Here is a 22927-nt window from a genome sequence, read left to right as displayed (position 1 = left end):
CCTTGATTGAAGAATACAAAGATTACACCCGTGGTCAGTTGGGGAGTGTACAGCCTGCACCAAATGTTTTGGTTGATCTTGAAGCCTCTTGGTATCCAGATTGTAGTGCAGGGGGCCTTGTTTTCATTGGTCAGGGCTCACATTCTCTGAATATGTTTCGCATCTTTTAATAGCTTGTGTGCAGTGCAGCCTGCCATCCTGGCCACTCATAACCATTGGAAACATGAGCCCCCCAACACTCCCCCTGGCCTGACCCCTTCTTGTTATCTAGAACAAACGCTGTGCTCACTAGCAGAGACAAAGACGAGTACACAGCCCCTAAGAAATGATAGGAGAATTTGGGACGCAGGCACAATGGTGTGCTTTCTTAGCTTAACCTACTATACTGGGAGCTGAGAATGCACTGCCTGAGTTGCTGCTGCGCTGTGAATAAACCAGCCATATGTATATATGGGCCTATCATCAACCAGCCTTATGTTACGCAACAGTTAAGCATAAAAGTGTTAGGAGTGTTAAGTGAGAAGGGCATACGGAATAAAGTCTTACTACATTGTCTGGTAACATGTCTTTGAGAGCAACACTGTACTGTGTGTGTGTGTGTGTGTGTGTGTGTGTGTGTGTGTGTGTGTGTCTCTGTGTGTCTGTGTGTCTCTGTGAGAGAGTGAGTGATGTGGAATTCCCCCCAATGTGGGCCTCAGAAAACTTTGGAGATCTGAGGAATGTGCAGACGGGCAAGGTTACTGTGGCCCAGTTCTCCTTAGATCTTCACTAAGGAAGCATGGTTTCTCCCTTCATGTCATGTGCATTTCATGCCAAGTTGTCATAAATTCAACTAACCAGGTGCTCAGTTAACATTCCCTTTGAAAATGAAGTAGTTATTATATTGTGAAGAAGAGTGTGTGTGTGTGTGTGTGTGTGTGTGTGTGTGTGTGTGTGTGTGTGTGTGTGTGTGTGTGTGTGTGTGTGTGTGTGTGTGTGTGTGTGTGTGTGTGTGTGTGTGTGTGTGTGTGTGTGTGTGTGTGTGTGTGTGTGTGTGTGTGTGTGTGTGTGTGTGTGTGTGTGTGTGTGTGTGTGTGTGTGTGTGTGTGTGTGTGTGTGTGTGTGTGTGTGTGTGTGTGTGTGTGTGTTGCTTGTACAAGAGGGAGTGAAGCAGGATGCTGGCCCATTTCCAAAAGAGGAAGGCAGGATTCTATCTCAGTGCAGTCTGCTCAAGGGGAAAGGGAGAGGGGGATGTTGCTGTGAGGAATAGGAAGAGCGGCGGAGAAAAACGTCCTTTTTAGCTTGCTATTTGCATGCTGATGACACTGTCATTACATGGGGGGCAGGTGTAGCTATTGACATGTTAATGATGTGGCATGTGTGTTTTATTTGTCAGTCAAGTCGGCAGTTGTCAATCTATAACTATGTGGATATGGGTGAGTGATTAAAGAGTAGCACAGAGAGATGAACTTGAATTTATCTACATGAAATCTCAAATTTCTAACTTGATGATTGTATGGTGGCCTATTGGCAAATTATGCTGGCTTGAGAAACCTTTTCAAAAGCATTGTATGAATTTAATCTGGGCCATGGCAATTTAGTGTGTTCTTTAACTGTTTTATTTTCACGACAGCAGAAAACAGGGCATTCATATTTGGTATTTCCTTATTTTATTCCATCAAAAGTTTTGCTTGTGCCTCTGTTCTGTTATCATTCCCTTTCCTTCTGATTCTACCCTCTCTTGAGTCTCTTCAGCAGCGTCTCTAGTTGTGTGTGACTGACTGTGTTGCTGGCTGGCGGCTTGTACAATGGGGTTAAAAACAAGTCGCTGTGACGCCTGCCTCTTTAGTGCCGTCCTATTGGCTCAGACACGCTGGAGCTGGTCCAATGGGGTGTGTTGATTCCTCAGCACAGCCTCTGCACAGGGGGAGCAGTGTTGCAGAGTGCTCTGCTGGGTAATTCTGTTTTGTGCCGAGGAGCAAGGCTTCTTGGGAGAATAATGGAGGAGGAGGAGGAGGAGGAGGCTGGGAAAAAAACAAGGCTGGGAGAGGCAGGCGAGCTACGTAATCATCTCTCTCTCTCTCCCTTTCCTTATGTCCTTTCTTTCCTTCCTTTTTATTGCACCCTCATGTTCTGTCCTTCACTCTTTTCTCTCTCTGCCTCTCGAAGAGAACATGGTCTTCCTTTGGTAGCTAGCCAAATGTTAGTGCAGGGGGGGAAAGCCTTGCTGTAAGAGTTTCCTCCTTTGAGAAGAAGAGGCAGCCATTTTAGGTTTTTACCAATTCTATCCATCCCATAAGACCTGTCTGTCTCCCCTGTGTATTGCAAACAGTACAGTAAAGGAGTTGAGGCTGAACATGGTAAGATCAGCTTTGTGCTGGTGACACGAAAGATGGTCAAATATAATCACTTTGATCTGCCTCATGCTTGCAGTGTCCTCAAAACACGACGACTGCAAAAACTGCAGGCACATTTCTGAGCTTGTTTGCTCAAAGGGTGTTGTCAGAAGGGGGAGGGGAGCAAATAAGGAAATAGGAATGAAGAAAAACAACCCAGGAGAGCTTAATTTGCACCGATGTCAAGCTACTCGCCTAACCCTTTCACAGTCAGCTACCCTATTTTATAATGCAAGACAGCAGTGTTAAAAGACGAAAACAAAAGGGGAAATGGCCAATGCCAAGTCTTTCCTGTGTTCCCATTCCCAAGCCTACCCCCTCCTGACTCCTATCACCTGGAGCCAAAATTATTCCTATTGGGGAAGAGGGGGATATGATTGTTTTAGTTACCCCATTTAATTTTATTCAGTTTTGGGTTTCAGTCATGTAACCTATACAAACTGGTTGAAACTTGAATGGCACACTACCTGTGAACCTTTTGAACCCAGATTTGTTTCCTCACCAAAACCTGGCCGTTGTTCAAAGCACCATTTTGCTCCAATAAAGTCCCCTAACCACAGCCCTATGTGAGTGTGAGAATGAGAGAGATACGTAGGTAGGTAGGTAGGTAGGTAGCAGAAGAGAGTGAGACGACAGAAGCTGCAGCTATTCAAAATGGTTGCCCAGCCTCAGTTATTCTTTTCTCCTTAACTGAGTGACACCTCTGAATATTGTTAGTACACGTCTATGTACGTGTGTTGAGTGTTGCGTCGAGGTGGAGCCAGGGCCGACCCCTCTGCCAAAAGAGGAAATGGAAATGTCATGTAAATGTGTTTGTCATGCAGTGTCACATGGTGAAGAAGAGACAATCTGTATGGCTGGCTCTGATGCGTCTCTCTTATGCCAGTGCAGGAGCTTATTTTACACAATTTTCCTCATTCATTACTTCATGTCAAAAATAAATCCAGCCTCCCCATGTTTTAAGGGACAATCCAGCTTAACCAACCGTGCCATTTCTTGAGTGCTAACTGTGTGACCTATCACATTGGAAACTAAGTCACTAAAGTCACACATTTTAATATGGCATTATGGTGCGCTACTCCTTTTTTTTCCTTCTTTCGTTAGCCTTGCAGTTGCGTCAGTCTCGGCCAGGTTCTCTCTTCAGTAGCAGGGCAGCCAGCTCTGTTGTGACTTGGTGGGGGATTGCAAGTCAGACGGGGCTAGTCAAGTCCAGAGCCTTAGAAAAAACAGAGTTCTGCAAACTCCGTTGACTTCATGGGGCCTGCGTAATGGCGGCATGTAGCGCTACTGGGGACGGCTGCGCTCTCATGGAGAGCCTGATTAGGGACAGTTTGTGCGCCGGATGTTGACAGACTGCATGGCTCCGTCTTTTTGGCAAATCTAGAACTTCCTGTTTGAGAGCTAGCAAATTTAACAACTTTTTTACGTTATTTAATTACTTATTTTTACACAGAAGCATAATGTGTGTCTTCACCATAACTGTAATGTAAAAATAATACTAATAATGTAATGTAATAATTATTTAATTTACGACGCTTTATTCTGAAAGCAACCGGATGTCTTAAATTTGCTAGCTCTCAAACAGGAAATTCTAGATTTGCTAAAAAGACGGAGCCATGCAGTCTGTCAACATCCGGCGCACAAACTGTCCCTAATCAGGCTCTCCATGAGAGCGCAGCTGGGCGCCCGAGCGCTTCCGGGATCACGTGACCGGGCTGTTCCGTGCCCCCTCAATAACGCAACTCTTCTATTATATGGCTCTGGTCAAGTCCAAACAGGCAGCGTTAGCTCATTCATACCTCCCTTTCCTTCCCTGCGTTACTTCGGAGCCACGCACAGACAGCGACTGATCTGTTTGCTCTGAAACAGATGATTGATTTTGTGTCACGCTGGCCCTTCTGTCCACCTCTCTCCCTGTACCCCCCCACCTCCACTCTATGGCACCCGCTAGGCCTTTGTTTTCCATTGTGCGACTCTCATCCACGGTCTGGTCCCGGTCCATTCAGGCAGCTGGACATTGTTGTGTTAATAGGAGGGCCGCAATGCGCTCCCAGGACGTTGGCTTGACCGCTCGCTCACCATGAGAACAGACCCATCATGGCTACAATAAAAAAAATTATAATAATAAGAAGGGGGTGTAGTGATGATATATCATATAACCCCTAGCATGGTCCCTTGAAATATGTGTGTCAGTGGATATGGTATCGCTCATTCACATTGTTAGTTGTTACATAAAGGCAGATGAATATACCCTTACAGCCTAACTATACCTATGTATTCACGGTTCAAACTTCAAAGTAGCACGCTAAAGGAAGTCTTACTGCATATCGATGTCTTTGTGTTATTACTAGTTAGAATGGCCGCCCACACATTCTGACATGTGGGGAGAGATTTTAGATCCAGTATCTGCCGCAGACGGATCTTGCGCTGTGTAATTGTTGGGGGACAAGGATTGGGCTACTGTGGGAAGGTACGGTAGTCTTCCCAAAGCATGCAGCTATCATTTAGTCTGGTAGTTTTTTGTTTTTGTGGAGAGCACTGGCACGAAGACTTGTTTTCAGATAGATGTATCACTGCTCTTTTAGGTCCATATGTATGTGGTCTGATTTAATGTTTTTGAAAACACTTAGATTTTCTTTGTTAATTTATTTAGAATCATGAATTAATTTGGAATACAATACTAGTCTAGCCTACAATACATTGTAAGATTAAATTCAGCTGTGCCTGGTAGGCTATGTGCAGGCATTCTCGTCAGTGTTCAGTCACCACACGATCGCACCAACACATCCATCATGTTTTTGGTTTTTTAATCATGATTTTATTAATTGTTTTATTACCTAAACATGTTAGTCTTCCAGATTGTTCTTGACATATTTGTGTGCTTGCTGATGTGAACGAAAGCTTGAATGTGTTAGCAGTAGCACCTTTGTGATTGTGTCTGAGTTGAGTGTGAATAATCTAAAATGAGCCATCTTTTTTTCTGTGGCCATCCACAGATTTGTATTGAAGCCAGGGCATATTCATTTGTCTGTGCTCCATATTCAATTTCCTCCCCCTGTATCTCAGCGAGTGAAACTCGACATTCACAGAGACCAGGCGAGGCAGATGTTTTCATATCCTGCCTCAATGGTGTGTTTGTGTGTGCGTGTGTGTGTTATTGGGGGTGGGGGATTTGTAGACGTGATGCATTATAGAGTCCTGCTTATAGATGCGTGTGCTCAAATTCTTTACCTTTTGGTTTGACTGTATTTACAACTGTGATGGTTGTTTCACTCGCCAAAACTAGATTTGAATTGGAAACTGTAACTGAAATGGTACTGTTTTTCACCTGTTTGTTACAAGATTCTCAATAAACAAAAATGTGGAAAACCCACTTGTACCATAGACCCACTAACAAATCAGTGTGCGTATAAGAAGGTTGTTCAGATGCGACAGAGAAAAAGTGTGTGTGTGTCTCTGTCTTCTTGTTCTTCCACTGTTTGTCTCTCAGGGGAAGGCATTATCTGCTTCTAACCTTCTGTCTTATTGGCTAGTAGCACAGCAAGGTCATTGAGCCAGCAGCAGTAGTAGTTGGTGAATGACATGCTGCCTTAGGCTATTTCCCTGTTCCCTCTCTGTTACTTCGGGGGGTTTCCCAGTGGAAAAAACCCTGTCCTCTGCACCTATATGAATGAGTAGGCCTATACGCTTATGATCTCCTGTTTCAGTCATTCTTTCAACTCCTGTGTGTGTGTGTGTGTGTGTGTGTGTGTGTGTGTGTGTGTGTGTGTGTGTGTGTGTGTGTGTGGTGTGTGTGTGTGTGTGTGTGTGTGTGTGTGTGTGTGTGTGTGTGTGTGTGTGTGTGTGTGTGTGTGTGTGTGTGTGTGTGTGTGTGTGTGTGTGTGTGTGTGTGTGTGTGTGTGTGTGTGTGTGTGTGTGTGTGTGTGTGTGTGTGTGTGTGTGTGTGTGTGTGTGTCCTACTGCCTAGTAGTGCCTGCCTACCTATTTTTAAGTGGTGCAACCACTCTTAGAACCAGCTCCTATGTCTCTCTGTCCGTGTGTTTAGGGTACCTACAGGGGGCGCTGTTGCACCTCTCACTTCAGACAGGTCTGATTTTGAGTGGTGCAAACCACTCCAACAACTGGCTTTGTACCCATGTTTGTTCGTACCAAATAAATCACACCCGTGTGAACTGAGTGGTGTAAGGTCTTATATAGACTGATCAGCTGTGGTCTGACGTAATGTCTGATGTAATGAAATCACACCCGTGTGAACTGGGTGACCATAGCAACCGTGCTCATTTTTTGAGCACAGACAGACAGACTAACAAAGCCAGTTGTAGGAGTGGTTTACACCACTCAATAACAAAGCCAGTTGTAGGAGTGGTTTACACCATTCAAAAATGAGCATGGTTACTATGGTCACTGACATTACGTCTGACATTACGTCGGACCAAAATAAGACCTTGCACCACTCAGTTCACACGGGTGTGATTTTTTTAATTCTATCAGTACTTTATTTTTGTCTACCAGGTTATGGTGAGGTGTGGTGTTCACTTTCGGTATACGTGTAGTGAGTGCCTGTGCATTTTCTTGTGTGTTGTAATTAATTGTCGGTCCGTCCCTCCCGCGATGACGACACGCATACACCATATCACCCTGGGGACTCATTTACATATTAAAAGGAATAAAATATTTTTATCGCAGGGCGGTACAAGGGGTGTTACTGTTGAGCAGCATCTGAAGAGAGTGGCGTGTGCGTGCGTGCGTGCATGCGTGTGTGTGTGTGTGTGTGTGTGTGTGTGTGTGTGTGCATGCATATTTGTGTCCTCAGGCTGCTCTCCAAAATGGCCTCTCTTCTAGTGGAAGTGAAAAGACTTTGTAGAGCCTGCTCGTAATATGAGCCCTGTATTCATGGTTAGAAGAGCAAGGAAGGGAGGGAGCTAGGGAGGCAAAGAAAGGCTTTCCTTCTTCGGAATTTACCTCCTCGGTACACCGTCTGTCTGTCTTGGAAGAGGCCCAAATAGTGAACTCCCTTTGTGGGCCAGAGTAGGGAACACTCGGCAGCTCTATTTTAGTGAGGCATGGATCACCCACACGGCTAATAACCAGCCAAGTGGCTTTTCATACGAACCGGCTCTGGTTGGACACATTGCACTTTGATGCTATCTTGGGTTATGTGTCACTGTCACCAACTGTGTTAACTGTTTATATTGACCCTCCTGCTCCAAGCATGTTGCATAACCAGTCCCTTTGTCTCCTTTCCCCAGTTAACAAACTGGATGTCTATGCGGAAGGTAGTGCTGAGACACAATTAGACTGGGGCGGTATTATCACGGTATTTACGGACTAGGCTTGTGCCAACTGGTGTTTTCTTATGCCGCTATGAGGGCCATTTATGAAGATGTAAAGAACATGAGCAATGAGGGTGGCGAATCAATTGTAATGAATAATAAACGGTGTATGTGACAACCACCACAGTGCTGGCGATGTTATCGTGTATCACCGATTTATAATGGCCACAAATGGACACAATTCCGAAATCTTCTAAATGTTCTAAATGTCTATTTCCCAAAATAGGATTGTTCTTGTGATACAGTTGGATGTAAGGAAAAAAGGACCTTTCACAACATCTTCTGAATTAGCCTAATAATATACAGTAGTACATTGGAGATTTGATGTGCTGCCCATGCAGGCTATGCATAAAGTGCTACTTAGATTGAGCAGATCCTGGTATTTGACTTGTTCCACACACCATCTTTCTGAGTGTTTTGCCAGCGCTGGTGTGTGAAGCAGGCAGCAGCACACCTCAGCTTTTCCTCAGTATCCAACTCGGGGCACTGCCTTAGATTAACTTAATAAAGCATGTGTATCTTTGCTTACCCCACTCTGTCTGTCTAATTAATAGAACCAGGCTGCCATTCTGTGTGCGATTCACAGTGACTCAGTGAGCATGGTGAACTGACCTTGACGTTATTGGAAGTCTCCAGCCCTGCTATGGTTGCCTTGGCAGTGGAGAGTGAGATTGGCAGCCAGCTCGTAGCTAGGGGTACTACAACAGAAATGTCATGCATCTTTCTTGACGCCACTGCTGTGGATAGTTTCTCCTCATAAACCATTATAATCGTCTATGTCTCGCGGCTTTTGGGCAGGCTGGTTTTCTTTCGAGGGGTGGGGACAGGGGGAGGGTATGTCAGGCTCTTTTTTTCCTCTCAGTATTGTACTCTCAATTTTCTGTTGTGTAAGGTAACCACATACATTTGGCCCGGTGTTGTAGTGAATGTGAATCGGGTAGCATTTGTGTGTGGGACCGTGTTTCTTTGTATGCGGTTTTGGCCGGAGGATGACCTCAGTTCGCTCCGAGCCAAGTCCTCTTCCTCACCGAGCGTGTGAAAGGAGCATGGAAAGCCCTGTTCCTCCTTTTTTTTTGCAGCTGGAGTTGGAGCTCGCTAGCTGTGCGTCTGCCTGAGCGGATGAGTGAGTGAGTGAGTGAGCGAAGGACAGCGACAGAGAGAGATTGGAGAGTGGAGTGGAGTGTGGGTCAGTGTTTCAGCAGTGCGCGCGATCACATGACAAGAGCCCAGCCTCATGCTGGATGACTCACCCCTCCGGGCTGTCTGGGAGAAAAAGCTACCCCCGTTGGTTCTCCATGGTACTGCATCACCTACGATACAGGCCCAGTATTGGCGGGGGGAGGGGGGGGTCTCAGCCAGGCAGCCGCTGGTTGTTTTTCTGGCCTCTGAATAGTTTTCCATTGTTACTGGAAACCTCTGTAAGAGATGCTCCTATCACCCTTTGTCTTGTATCAAGTTATTGTTATTTGAAAAGAGAGCAAAGAAATCTCCCTGATACTCCCTCCATATAGAAAATCTTCTTTGTCAACGTGACTCAGCAAATTTGGATGTTCACTAAGGATATTAGGAATGTTTGCCCATGTACATTTATGTTCTTTGAGATTGTATTGACTGTTTCCCTGTCATGTGTTCTTCAGCTGAAACAGTCATTGGTGTAATGGGCCGGAGCTGAATCCAGCTCACTAAGGCAATGTGGTGTTTTCTATGCTCCAACCAGTATAGAACTAGGTTTCAGAGTAGCGAGGACTAAAAACTATTGATCACTTGTCCAAAGAGCTGTTTTCTGCTTTTGAGTACTGCATCTTTTAACGTTATATATTATTAATTCATGAATCTGTATTATTCATTGATAATTTGCCCCTACTGAGTAGGGGCAAATTATCAATGAATAATACAGATTATGTGTGGTGCTATGGTGGTATGGTGATAGCCATGGTCATGGTTTACATACTAGTTATTGATAAATAAAATAAAATGAAACCGAAATGCATGGAAAAGAGCAGTGAAAGCAGTGTTTGTCATGCCACACAACATGATGGCTCATGCAGCTTTCGCTGATAATTTGCCTATACCAGTGGTTTTCAACCAGTGGTCCGGAGACCACCAGTGGCCCTTGAGGGGGTTCCAGGTGGTCCCCAAATAAATGATGGAGAGTTGGTATCCAAATGGACCCTTATAGATCAATTCTTTATTGTTATTTTGATCAACATTTGCCTGTTATCTCTCCTATGGCACCACATTAACATAGCATGGAATTATGGACAAAATCGTATCCAATGACCAAAATATTCGAAGACCTTGGGCTAAATGTCATCAAATGATGGTCCGTGGCTCAAAAATGTTGAATAAATTGTGGACCTTAATATGAAAACGGTTGAAAACCACTGGCCTATACCCATTGCCTGTGTGTGTGTGTGTGTGTAAAGCTAATAGTCTCTCGTCCTGTCCTTCAGGTCTCCCCATGTCCGTGAGCCGTGGGCTGCGGCTCAGCGGCACCCCACCCCTGGAGTGGTCTGACGCTGCGGTTGGGACTCCGTGACCCCCAACCCCCTCCCCCCCCTCCCTCCCCCCATCCCTCCCCTCCCCTCTCCCCTTCCCCTCTTCCCCACACTCCCTCGCGTCGCTGTGCTGGACGTCATGAGCATAGTAATCGCGCTGGGAGTCACCACACCTGAAACGTCTTACTCAGATATGGCTGCTGGATCAGAGTGAGTATATCCTACCTGGGTGAAGGAGTGGGGTGGGGCGGGGCACAGTTGTCATGATGAAATCTCGCTTTACAGGCTGTAGGAGTTCTGTGTGTAATGTTGGACATTATCCTGCTATCCCCTGATCTACTGACCCTGACTCGTCATTTTCCACTCCTCTAAATTAATTTGGATTCAATTTGGTCGCATCATTCTGCTTCAAAGGACACATTTTCATTGAGTTCAATGTAGAACCTTTGCCCTTTTGCATTGTTTTTTATGCCATTCAAGTATATTCAGTATACACATTCCCCGCTTTTGGCGTAGATCTACGCCATTTGAATTAATCTATGCCAATTGGTCTTCATAATGCTTTTGATCGATCAAGTCGTAATGCTACTCACATTAGCATTGGGTTGCTAGGTGATGATGTCAACAAGACTGGAGTGCACCATTTTTAATTTCTTGTGCACCCGTGTCCGTTCTATCTGTTTTTTCAATCGCATTTATCTCCAATTCCTTGTCCCAGATGGCATTTCTGGTCAAAACAAGGTTTATTCCACGGCCCATAGCCGACGCTGTGATCCTCGCGATCATGTTTCTCTGCCCTCATCACAGCACCGGAAGTGATATGGCACAACACACACACTAGTTAGAAAACATAACATCCGGTCACAGATCCTTGGCTCTTCAAAATAAGGGTTGAACGGGGGAAAATGCTGGCAATACGAGGTGAATTTATTAATTAATCTTGGCAGGGAATGGGTTACTGACTGCCCAACATTGACCAGGGCCAGGCAGAGATAAAGGATTTAAACTGGCAGGCAGGGTTAGTATACAAACTAAAAAGGCCGCCTGGAATACAGAAACCCTCTACAATAGGGCGTTGACCCCTGTGTAATGAAGGGAGAGCGTATCGGGTCTCTACATCAGGGCCTTGCTGGCCTGAGCAGTGTCTGAGGAAATAGCCCCAGACAGTTGTAGATGAGAACACAGACAGTCTAAGTAGGACCAGGCGCTGCCACCATGGAGGTTAGCCTGGTGACGTGATTTGAGGTCCCGTGGAATGCAGCTAGCTGGTATAAGTTTCCCTCTTCTCCAACCCCCTCCCCAGCATACTCCTCTCGTCCACCCCCCTACTAATTTTGTCCCGGACCCTAGATGCAGCCGGGAGACTCTAAATTGGGGTGAAAATGGGCATTGTCCGATATGATCACAGATCTCACGTGTAACAATTTCTTGTTTGGATTGTTCTGACATTTGAGCTTACTTCAGCATTACAGAGGGCTGGAGTCTGTTAACTGAAGGCAAGGTTGTGCTCTCTGACCACCAGACCTCAGCTAAAGGGCAATGGCAGTTGCATAACATAATGGCGTCCCACATTCCATTTCCTGAATTGTGTTTCTCCCAGGCTCCCTCTGGACAAGATGTATTGAGTTGTGCTACCATCTAGTGGTCAACTGAAGGTTTAGTCTGTGTTATGAATATGAATTAGCTTTTTCTTTAAGTTGTTTACATTGTAGTTGTCGTTATTGAGCAGCTTATTGAAGCTGATTCGTTGACCACCAACCACAGGATTCGTGTTTGGTTCATCAACTTTCTTTTCTCTCTCACAGCCCTGAGTCAGTGGAAGCTAGTCCTGCCGTGAATGAGAAAAACTACAACAGCCAGAGCTGTGGCAGCGCCCAGAGTCATGGGTATCGGGGACTACCATATGCTGTGAGTTTACACGTCTCTTTGAACCTTCAAATGCAACTGCTTGTGCATGTGGATATTGACGGATTAAGGTTGACTAATGCAAGTGCAACAAATATCACTGGAACAGTGGAACTTAAACTATTCTAACAAAAATAATCAGAAATGTCCGTGTTTAGAGCACTGAATAGTGAATACACCTCTAACTTCTTCACCTTTGGCAGAAATAACCCATGTAGACTCGATCTCTAAGAGCCTCTGATGTCAACTGGAAGGAATTTCCAATTCCACCCACTTCTCTTTACACAACTTCAGCTGTGTGCTGTCAGAGGGCTTTCTGTTTCTGGCATGCTGTAATCGGGTCAAGTCAGGCTGTAGACTAGAGTCTCAATGTGTTTTAGAGGATCAAGATGTTGGCTTTGTCTCTGTCATTATAACCTGACTTGGTTCTCTCTGAACCATTATTGGACTCATGGACTGTTTTGAATGATTGGCTAAGGCTTGTTGTAAGATAACATTTCAGTCGAGTCCATTTACATGCTTGTCAAGCTCTCTGGTACTGTGTGAAATTCATGGTAGACTGATGACAGGCAGGGCCCTGGGGCAGAATATGGCGATGCCGTTAGATCCCTTGATGTTACTCTGTAGTTCATGGACACCATTTTAGCTCTTGGACTGAAGTTGGTGTAACATAGACCTGTCAGTGATCTAGAATCAATATTGTTCTAATTATTTGCACCTGCTTTGGAGCACCTGATTCTAATTATAGCCACTTGATAGTATGACAAAGGTTCAGGTATGCAACTTTTCTGTATGCCCACAGTGATTGCATTTATGACAGCTTCAATTGCATACATTATTAAAGTGATTTTGCTTTTCACATTAACATTTTACAACACAAGTTATTAATATGCTTGAGAGAAAGACTATGTATTTGTGTTACCTGGCTGACAAATTGCTATGCTGTATTCATACATACATGCAAACAGTCGGAATGCTGTAGAAGCAGCTAGTACCGCTTAAAACTTTGAAAGAGAGAGTAGCCAATGATGAATAATAAACGGTGGTCTTATTGCCCACAATAAATTAGAGGTAGTGTTGACTGGTGTCTCATGAATAAATTGACTCCACATACAGGTGATGAGCCTCTGTGATCACAACGCGCAAAACTGCCCTTTATTAACAGCTGTACTGTTTCGTATGCCTTCCTTTGCCCTCATTTTCATTCGTCTCCATTTTTCGTTTTCCCTTTTTTTTGTTTTTTTGCCTGAACACCCGTTGTTTGAAGATGCAACAGTCTTCCGTTGTGTGTTGTCAGGATCACAACTATGGCGCGCCCCCTCCCCCAACCCCGCCCGCCTCCCCGCTCTCCCAAACCATCATCCCCCGCATGGAGCTCAACGGTGTGGTGCGCGACCCCCGCTACCGCCACGACAACATTGAGGACAACTCGGCAGACAGCGACAGCTCCTCCGAGGACGACGGCACTGTGGCTGGCTGGTGTCACTGCAGCCTGACGCAAGATGGCCTGCTCATCAAGTGTGACAGCTGCAGGTCAGCCTTCTCTACCAAGTCGATACTTACCAATGCCATGGTGAATGGGTTCTATGCACACATGCCATTTTAGGAAAGAACTTGGGCTTCCTCCTACTTCCTTCACAGGTGTTACCGCTGATACTAATGCAAGCTCTGTTCCATTCTGGTCAAACAGAGTCAGGGTGCTGCTATTGTGCATGTTGGCTCACTGGAAACACTCTGCTACACCAGTGGTTCTCAAAGTGTCATTGAGTGGGTTCCAAATGGCCAAATGGTGTGTAACTCTGAGAGTGTACAAATTTGTACACTTGAGTTATGGGGGTCCTTGAAATTAAAACGTTTTAGAACCACTGTACACTAAATGGAACAGAGCCTTAATTAGTATCATCGGTGACACCTGTGGAGGAAGTAGGGCAGCAGCCCTGAAGTAGGAAGAGTTATTCTGTGTTCACATAGCCCATTTCTGAATTGTTTGCTGAACATTTTCCACGGTCTGTTGATGGGTCTGATTCAAGTTTTTCTTGATTTTTCTTTTGCATGGTAGGGGGCTGGACAGGAGGAAAGGTGCAGAGGGCCTACGCCGGAAACCAGAGAATGTCTCAGGTACAGCTGAACATTTAATGTTTTTTTTTAAAATACACATAACATTTAAATTAAATAACTCCTTTGACATTTTGTACTTTATAGAGAGTATTGAGTAATTAGTAAATAACCAAAATTGTTAGAAGTATATATTGGGCTAGTATTTGCATTTTATACCTTATCTGTAATATAATGGTAACGGCAGCTGTTTCTTTCAAAAATAATTATATTTTTCACATGTATTATTTTTAAATGCTCAAACAATAACATTTCATGTAAAATTAAATGGGGTAAACAATGAACATGCCTGACCACTTAACTGATTTTCAACCTATATTCATATAATTTGTCCTGTAAATGCTCTGTCTACTTGGTCTGTGTCTCAGACAAGGGAAGTGGTTAAGAAACCTGCCTGCCAGTGACATCATCGTCTTTCGTTTTGGTGATTTCAAACAAGAGTTCAAACTTAATTTATTTTGTTGTATTAATTGTTAATTGTTTTATTAATGCAAGTACAATGGCTTATATTATAGCATGCTAACTTTCTAGGAAGTGAAAGTCTATAGTTTCTATTAGATTGGAATCCCCATTGGTGGTCATTGGTAGGCAGATTTCGGAACTGTTCATAGCCCACCAATGAGTCGCAGAGCAAGTAGACAAATTGTGCCATCTTAGAATGACCATCAGTGAGGACCTGTTATGAAGATAAGGTTGAAAATCTGTGTAGTAAAATAGAATACTTCTATTGGCAACATTTAAAATCACATACAGCACCCAACAGACTATACAAACAAAATAATAAATATATACATTTAAAAATCAAGACAAATGCGATGTTGGAGATGCACAAAACGGGGAGAGGGTCGGAGAGAGACGCACGATAACCCGGCCAATGGCAGGTACCGAAACCTGCTTATACATACAAACTGTTATCGTTGTTCTCTTTCAATCTATGTCTATAGTCGGGGAGAGCAGTGCGACAGAGAGCGGCGATGAGGAGGTGTCCCCCTCCACGGTATCGTACACGGCTACGCAGCACACGCCGACCAGCATCACGCTCACGGTCAAACGTGTGAAAAGGAACAAGTCCAAGAAGAGGAAGAAGAGCACGGAGAAGACCCGCGGAACGCCCAAGAGCAAGAAGGTCAAGGTGTGTGCATGACTACAGGCCAATACATGCTATAGTTTATAACCTCTACTGCATAACGCCTATACTTTGGCATGGTCCGACACCAAATTAAATACATGTAATTTATGTATGGTGCACAGCAGTGTAGCTGTAATTGTACTTCAGCTTTCTTCTGTATGTTATGTTTTGACAATTTTCAGACCTGCAAACTGCTGTAAATGAATAAATACGGGATGCTTCACAATGCAAGAGAATCGTGCAAGACAAAATCTGGAGTGTTAATTCAACTCTGAAAGTGTAAAGAGTTTCAGAGTAAATTTCAAATTTCTACACTATTAGTTATAGTAATTTTAAATTTTAATACATCTTATAGAGCGTGTTTCTTGGTACTCAAACAGCAATGTCGAACCCTTCAATGAGTCCCAGGACCCACAGGTGATCTTTCAAGACACAGACATGCCACTCCAAATACCTGTATTTGTGTCTGAAACAAATAAACAATAGTATCTGTCTAATGCTGTCAACTAGATTAAAGAGGAAACTTGGCAGAATTAATCAAGTTTAGGATGCAGACAAAAACAAGACAGATTATTTCACAATTAAGTGGGCTAACAGTCATTGTAAACATGTGGCGCTCGTTTTTTATTTGTTCTTTACAATGTAGCGTTAACAGTAAAGATATGATGCGACACTTTGATAGCTGTGTTCTTCCCAGGTTACTTTGTGTCACAGATGCAGGACACGTAATATTCAACATGTTTATATTAAATCAAAAGACATGGAGCCTACCAAAAAAAAGTTACAATTAAATGCATTAAGGCAAGTCTCGGTTTTGAGGATGGTTTTAAAAGAATAGAGGACAGGTGCTGCTTTGCATTGCGTTACACAGAGAGGGGCTGGCAACTGAGAACACCTTGTCAACCCAGGTTCAGCGCTCGGTCCTGAGGATTTCGAGGAGTTTGGCGTCACCGGAGCTGAGGGAGTGGGAGGGGACATGATGTGGAGGAGGTTGGAGAGGTAGGGGGGAGCTAGATTGGATGGATCGGGTACTGCTTTGTAGTGGGCAGTGACGTTTTCTTTTTTTTTTTTTACATACTGTAGTAGTTTATTGATGACTAGTGGTAGTACCCTAAAGAAGGCTGTTGCAGTAATCAAGCCAGGATGTAATAAAATCATGAATGAGTGTTTCTGCAGCAGTAAATTATAGTTTGGGTCAGGGGCAGGGCAGGCAATGTTTCGTAAGTGAAATAATTTATATTTTGGCTGGGGCTAGAAGGAGAGGGTGGGGTTGAGCATGATACTAGGTTAAGGATTTAAATTAACACTTTGGATTTTGCTGTGTTTGACATGCCATAGACCTTGGTCTTATGAACATTGACGATGCTCTGTCACCCACAAAGGGAAGTGCTTCAAGTGGCATGAACTTCCTCAAATGTAACAGAGGGTATGCAGAGTGGTGACATAATAACATTGTCATGTATATACATGACTTCATTCCATGTTCTCTTCTTCAGGCCTTCAGAGAGGGTTCTAGAAAGTCCATGAGGATGAAAGTAAGAGACTTGGATTTATTTTATTTCTAACTTTGCATAAAACCAATTCCACTTCTGCCTCTCAGTCATCATTAAAGCCATAATATTTCCACCACGTTGCCAAAGCTGCTTGTTCTTATAAACTAACTCTGGGTCTCGACTAAAAGTTCATGTTGACCTCTTACAAACCTGCGTGCAACCCTCTCTCCCCACAGACCTCTACAACGGAGGCCAACGTGCTGGACGAAAACTCTGCTGAGGGCTGGGAGACCAAGATCCGCCAGTGGACGGACCAGTATGAGGAGGCGCTGGCCAACCAGTACAGTGCTGACGTTCAGACTCTGCTGAAGCGGCACCGCTCCGCCAGCGCCACGCCCACTATCGCCAAGACGGAGGAGGAAGGCGACTCCATGACGTCCCCGTTGGCCTCTTCTTCATCGTCGTGTTCCACCGCTGGGCAGGCCTCTGTAGACACCACGGACACCATCAACCACACAGAGCTGGCCTGTAACAACACAGTGCTAGGCTCCCAGATGCAGGTCAGTCTGACCGACAAAGAGAACCGGGTTGTATGAGGGCAAATACTGTAGCACTGCATTATTATAGCTGTAATGATAATGCCTTTGTTATGCATTGTGATGTGTGTAATGGCCTCTATGATTTTATTATGACTCTGTGAGCTTGGGGGATGTGGCGAACTGGAGAAGGGATGTACAATGTTCTGGATATTAACCCTTGTGTTATGGTCCGGAAGATGAGGGCAAGGTGCAGCAGCTGACTAAATAAGATGTTTGAATCATTTGCCAAGTTTCACAATGACCTTATTGTGATTGGAATTTTATAAACGGCCCTTCTAGAATATAGGTACATGTTTCTCTGTTCCATTACTCACCCAGTTACTGCTTGTATCAGCAAAGCTGTGTCTCTCCTATTTTGAGTAGCTTGTAATATTGTTGACATGATTGGAGTGAAGGTGCAGTTCATGCATCAATGTGACATGGCGGCTACTTCCTGAGCCTGCTCTTGTTGAAGGTAAATAACGGGTCTGTTCGTTCCAGCTCCAGCTGGGACGGGTAACGCGAGTTCAGAAACACCGGAAAATCCTGCGAGCAGCCAAGAACCTAGAGCCCGACACCCTCATCATCGAATACCGTGGCAAGGTCATGCTCAAACAACAGTTTGAGGTCAACGGGCACTTCTTCAAAAAGTAAGGAGATGCAATAATCTGTGTGTCTGTGCTAGACGGTTAACATTTCCATTTCTCAAAGGACTGGTTGGATTGTAATTCAGCTTTGTTTGTCTTGGATTTTTAACCAACACCTGGTTTGTCTTACTTTAATATTTTGTCCTGTTTCCAATTTTCACATGGTTTTGATTGTGTTTTTCAAGGCCCTACCCTTTCGTGCTGTTTTACTCCAAATTCAATGAGATGGAGATGTGCGTGGATGCACGAACCTTTGGGAACGATGCTCGCTTTATCAGGAGGTCCTGCACACCCAATGCTGAGGTCAGTTATTTCGTTTCTAAACTGTACAAATCAGGCAGTAAGCCTATACATTTATTGGAGGGTAATTTAAATAGATTTCAATGACCTGCACTTTTCCCTAGGTGCGACATATGATCTCAGAGGGTATGATCCACTTGTGTATCTATGCTGTCAGTCAAATCACAAAGGATGCCGAAGTCTCCATTGGATTTGACTACGAGTTCAACAGCTGGTTAGTAATGCATCCCATACCCCCCTCTGTTAACACTGGGTTTCACTTCTACGTCAGGATTTCACAATGTTTTAAATTGATGTTTGTTTTGACATTTTATCACAATGTCAATTCTGTCTTTCTACTCTCTCATAACAAACTGGCAGCAACTATAAGGTGGACTGTGCTTGTCACAAGGGCAACCAAAACTGCCCAGTACAGAAACACAACCTGAGCCCCAGGGAGAGCCTGCTCTGCTCCCCTTCCCTGTCCAGCCCGCCCTCGCTGGCGGGAGCAGAGACTCGGCGGAGGAAGGCTCGCAGGAGAGAGCTGGAAGGTGGCCAGGCCGCGGGGGGCACCTCGGACGAAAGCAGCCAGCCCCTGGACCAGCACGGCGATGCTAGGGAGATGCAGGGAGCCAGTGACACAGAGGTGGGCGGCTAGATTAGTAGTAGTGTCACTTTGTAAGTTAATGTCGAAAATGTGAGTGGGAGTCTGCAGATGCAGTGAGTCACCTCCTAGTGGCATGTTTTGTTCTGTTGATTATTGCTGTTATGGTTCATGTTTGTTTGTGTGGCCTAACCACATAGTACGTGTTGCCAGGGGGTGTGACTTTTTGAATATTTGGAATTTCCTGCCGGGCTGAGCTTTTCCTCACATGCTTTGTGTGTGTGTTATGTGCAGGAGGGACTTCTGGACAGGCTGAAGCATGAGGAGGGAGAGGAAGGGGAGGTGGATGAAAATGGGGTCCTCCTCTCCAGCAGAAGAGTATGTCACTTATATAAATCTAACATAATCAATACATTTTATCACTGGCCCTTAGTGGTAGTTTTGACACGAGCTCTGTAACCCAATCCCCGCTTCTCTATATTTCTTTCTCTATTTCTGCAGGCTTTGGACAGTCTGGAGAAGAGGAGGAGGAGGCTGGGTGGAGCAGAAGAGCCCAAGGAGGAGGGTGTAGAGCCAGAGGAAGGAGCAGGGAACCCCACCGGGGGAAACGGTGCTGGACCCCATAACACTGCGGTGGGAATCTGTACCCGTCGCACCACCTACGTCACAGTCAGTGGAACTTCTTTCTGATGGCAAAATTGTTTTTTTCTCTTTTTCTTTGCTATCAATTGATTCTATGTCTGACACTAACGCAGCAACCCCCTCTCCCACAGGAACCCTCATCAATAGAAGGTGAAAGAGCGGCATCATCTTCGACCTCCAACCTCCCTGCCCCTGCAGGTCCCCCTAAGCCTCCCCCGGCCCGCTCTACCAAACCACGTCCCAAGAGCCGCATGTCGCGCTACCGCTCCAGCTCATCACAGCGTGCACGTCGCCAGCGGCAGGCCCTGGCCCAGCAGGCCGCTACAGCGGCCGCGGCAGCCGCTGCTGCAGCCGCCGAGCAAGGATCCGTCCTGGACGAGGAAAGGCTCCAGGGACCAACTGGCGCTGAGCTCGGACTAGGGGAGAGCAGCCTGGGGCTCAGTCAGCTCCCTGAAACGGAGAGCCACGGTCCCACATGCCTGAATAAATCGAATATGCGCTACCCCAAGACCAAGAAGGTTAGAACACGGGGAGCAAAACGGTTGAAATACAGGGTTTGGGTAATCGGGGGTCATAAACCATAACCACATGGTAAAATACTTGGCACGCCATGCATGGTTTAGTGTTTTGGTGAAGTACAAGTAATGTAATCTCAGTTTCTCCTCCTCCCCCAGTACCTGGTGACGGAGTGGCTCAATGACAAGATCCCTGGCGGGGATAAATTCCAGCAGGAGGTGCCCATAGAGCGACCACTGCGCATCACCACGGACCCCACGGTGCTGGCCACCACTCTCAACATGCTGCCCGGCCTGTCCAACTCCTCTCCCCTCATATGTACTGCGCCAAAACACTACATACGCTTCGGCTCGCCGTTCAACCCTGAGAGGCGCCGACCTCGGCCACTCCAGATGGACGGCACCTACGGCTGCTACAAGAAGGTCAGAAAACAAGGGGATAGAATCAAATACAGAATATTGTTTATGCCCATGTACAGTTCATTCTCTAGTTCATTAAAATCAACGTGTGCATGTTAAAGAAGCATGTAAAGAAGCAAAGAAGCATGTAAAGAAAAAAATCGCTTGTCTTTACTTTACGAGGTAGATTTTTTTTTCCATAGCATTTATTAATAATAAAAAACTAAACTTTGTGTAATGAGAATATACTAGTACTATTAACCCATTTGGACATGTTGTAACCTAACCTATACGTCTTTATACCTTTTCAATCCGGGACAGCATTTGTTTTAATGAATTGCATTTTTAATGCTATATGTACACGTTTGTTTTGTTTTTTGAATAATTATATTTAAATATAACTTAGTTTACGATTTAGAATGCGTTTATACAATCAGCCTCAGGACAAGCTTTCAAAACGTGAATAGTGAATGGATAAGTAACAAGACCAGCTGCCGTACGGCATGTTATATGCTCAACGTTCCTGTGTGTTGCTGTCCGTATCACAGAGGTGGATCAAGCAGGCGGAGGATGAGAGCTGCTCGGCTAGTCTGGAGGATGGCACCGAGTCCACCTCCTCACACCAAAGTACCAGCAGCAGATCCACGCCCAATCCCCTGTCGAACGGTACCTACCTACCGCCGTCCCTCCATTCACTGCCATTAAACCATTTTTCATTTTCATTCAGCTTAAACGGTGTGTTTTGAGCACCTATAACCAGTAGGTTTAATGTGCGTCATCTATCCCTGCCATCCCATTCTCTCTGTTCCAGAAGTCAACGCGCCCTTCAAGAAGCGGCATTCGAAGTGTGCTGCGGAAATGGCCCCGGTGCCCTCGGAGCACCTGCTTCGCCCCTTGTCGCCCATCACGCCCCCACTCCCAGAGGACGCTCTGCACCCACTGCTGAACACCTCGTGTCACAGCTCCCTGCTGCCCAACGGCCTGGCCTACTCGCCCCTGCCCTCACTGCCCACCAGCCGATGCAACACGCCACTGCAGTTCGAGGTACACACATGTACACAATTGAGTTGAAGCCATTGGCACTCCCAATACTGTATATCTTTTAGACCTTTACTAACATTCAGATGCACATGCCCTTTACTTGGGACACAATTATTTTCCGCATTGGGAATACTTTGGTCACTAACCATGTTTTTCTGCCTTTCTATCCAGAATATATCATCACCCGAGGCCTCTCCTGCCCACCGACCAGAGTCCATCTCTCCTGAGGTAGCTATTCACCCTCACTAACACATAATAAAGCATTGAGATGTACCTTGCTTGACGCTAGTGATGCATTGTTGTTGCCAACAATTAATTTGGTTTGTTGTTGACTTCCTCCAGCCGTGTCTGCGAACAGACTTTGACGTCCCCCGGCCCCAATTTCCTGACCTCTCCCTCCCCTGCTGCTTGGAGAGCCCTGTACCTATGACCTCGGACGACTTCTCCCTCTCCGGAGGGCCGCCAGGCCACGAATCCCTGGGTTCGGCCTCCTTAGGGGCTGGCTCTCTCACCCCAGCTTCGTGCCCACCCCCAGACTCGGGCCCACACACCCAGAGCAGGGAGCAGGCCTTCAGGACAGAGTTCAACCTCATATACACCTGCTCGCCCCTCAACGCCAATTTGGGAAACCCTGCAGCCACAGACAGACGTCTCTCCCAGTCGGAGGGAAGCTTCTCCCCAGCAGACTCATTCTACAGTACCATGAGCGGCCAGGGACTACTAGGAGAGGCAGGTCCTGGCTCCATGTCGCCCTATGGCGAGCCGCATTACGGAGGAGGCTACCCAGACAGCGGCACACCACCACACACCAGTAACCCACCACAGAAGAAGAAGGCAAGTTGTATGGCTGTTATTACTATTGTCTCGACGTAGCAGCACTATGAAGGTGTTCGTTTTAAGGTGCAGTCGGGTACCTCATCACAACCTCTTGAGTGACTCTTTTAAGTGTGATACCTGCAAATTGTGTAAAATCAAGATACGCAATATGTTCTTTTCCTTTCTTTCTCTGTTTCTGCTCATTTACTTGTTTTACTGTTAAATTATATCAATTGGCCTCAATTGAACAACAAACAACGAAACCAACAACGAAGCTAGGAATGTAAATCCGCAAAACATTTAAAGTTTATGAAATTATTTAGACTCTGTCGCTTTTACCCTTCCTCCCCATCCCTCCTCCTCTCCTTCGCTCCCCCTTCCCTCGTCCTCAGTGCACCTTGAAGTTCTATTTTTTTTTTTTTGCCAAGTCTCTCTTCCACTTTTCTTCCAAGGCAGAGGGCCAACCAGTCTACCATTAGTCTGCTGACAGGGAAACCAGATTACCAGGCTATAGCTGTAAGAAGTGAATACAAGCCAGTACAAAATATGGTGAATATT

General features: G+C 45.4%; 1 protein-coding gene across 9 annotated transcripts in view; it reads left to right on the top strand.

The window, feature by feature from the left end:
* Positions 1-22927, top strand: part of setd5 (SET domain containing 5) — a 35973-nt gene that overhangs the window by 2902 nt on the left and 10144 nt on the right. For 4 of the 9 annotated variants that reach the window (XM_079511231.1, XM_079511230.1, XM_079511233.1 and 1 more), the window contains exons 2-21: positions 10162-10416; positions 12012-12114; positions 13379-13644; positions 14171-14229; positions 15171-15358; positions 16852-16890; positions 17085-17408; positions 17928-18076; positions 18259-18376; positions 18478-18587; positions 18734-18998; positions 19251-19334; positions 19458-19625; positions 19730-20116; positions 20273-20536; positions 21061-21178; positions 21324-21556; positions 21725-21781; positions 21896-22387; positions 22826-22918. In XM_079511231.1, coding sequence (XP_079367357.1) covers positions 10346-10416; positions 12012-12114; positions 13379-13644; positions 14171-14229; positions 15171-15358; positions 16852-16890; positions 17085-17408; positions 17928-18076; positions 18259-18376; positions 18478-18587; positions 18734-18998; positions 19251-19334; positions 19458-19625; positions 19730-20116; positions 20273-20536; positions 21061-21178; positions 21324-21556; positions 21725-21781; positions 21896-22387; positions 22826-22918 — 3588 coding nt within the window. In that variant the 5' untranslated portion in view covers positions 10162-10345. The remainder of the gene's footprint in view (positions 1-10161; positions 10417-12011; positions 12115-13378; positions 13645-14170; positions 14230-15170; positions 15359-16851; positions 16891-17084; positions 17409-17927; positions 18077-18258; positions 18377-18477; positions 18588-18733; positions 18999-19250; positions 19335-19457; positions 19626-19729; positions 20117-20272; positions 20537-21060; positions 21179-21323; positions 21557-21724; positions 21782-21895; positions 22388-22825; positions 22919-22927) is intronic. The other 5 variants (XM_079511236.1, XM_079511235.1, XM_079511234.1 and 2 more) reach the window with 5 other exon arrangements.

This window comes from Electrona antarctica (genome assembly GCF_951216825.1).
Source record: "Electrona antarctica genome assembly, chromosome: 9".
Lineage (NCBI taxonomy): Eukaryota > Metazoa > Chordata > Actinopteri > Myctophiformes > Myctophidae > Electrona > Electrona antarctica.
The sequence above is the reverse complement of the archived record's forward strand: the minus strand, read 5'-3'. Positions and strand labels throughout refer to the sequence as shown.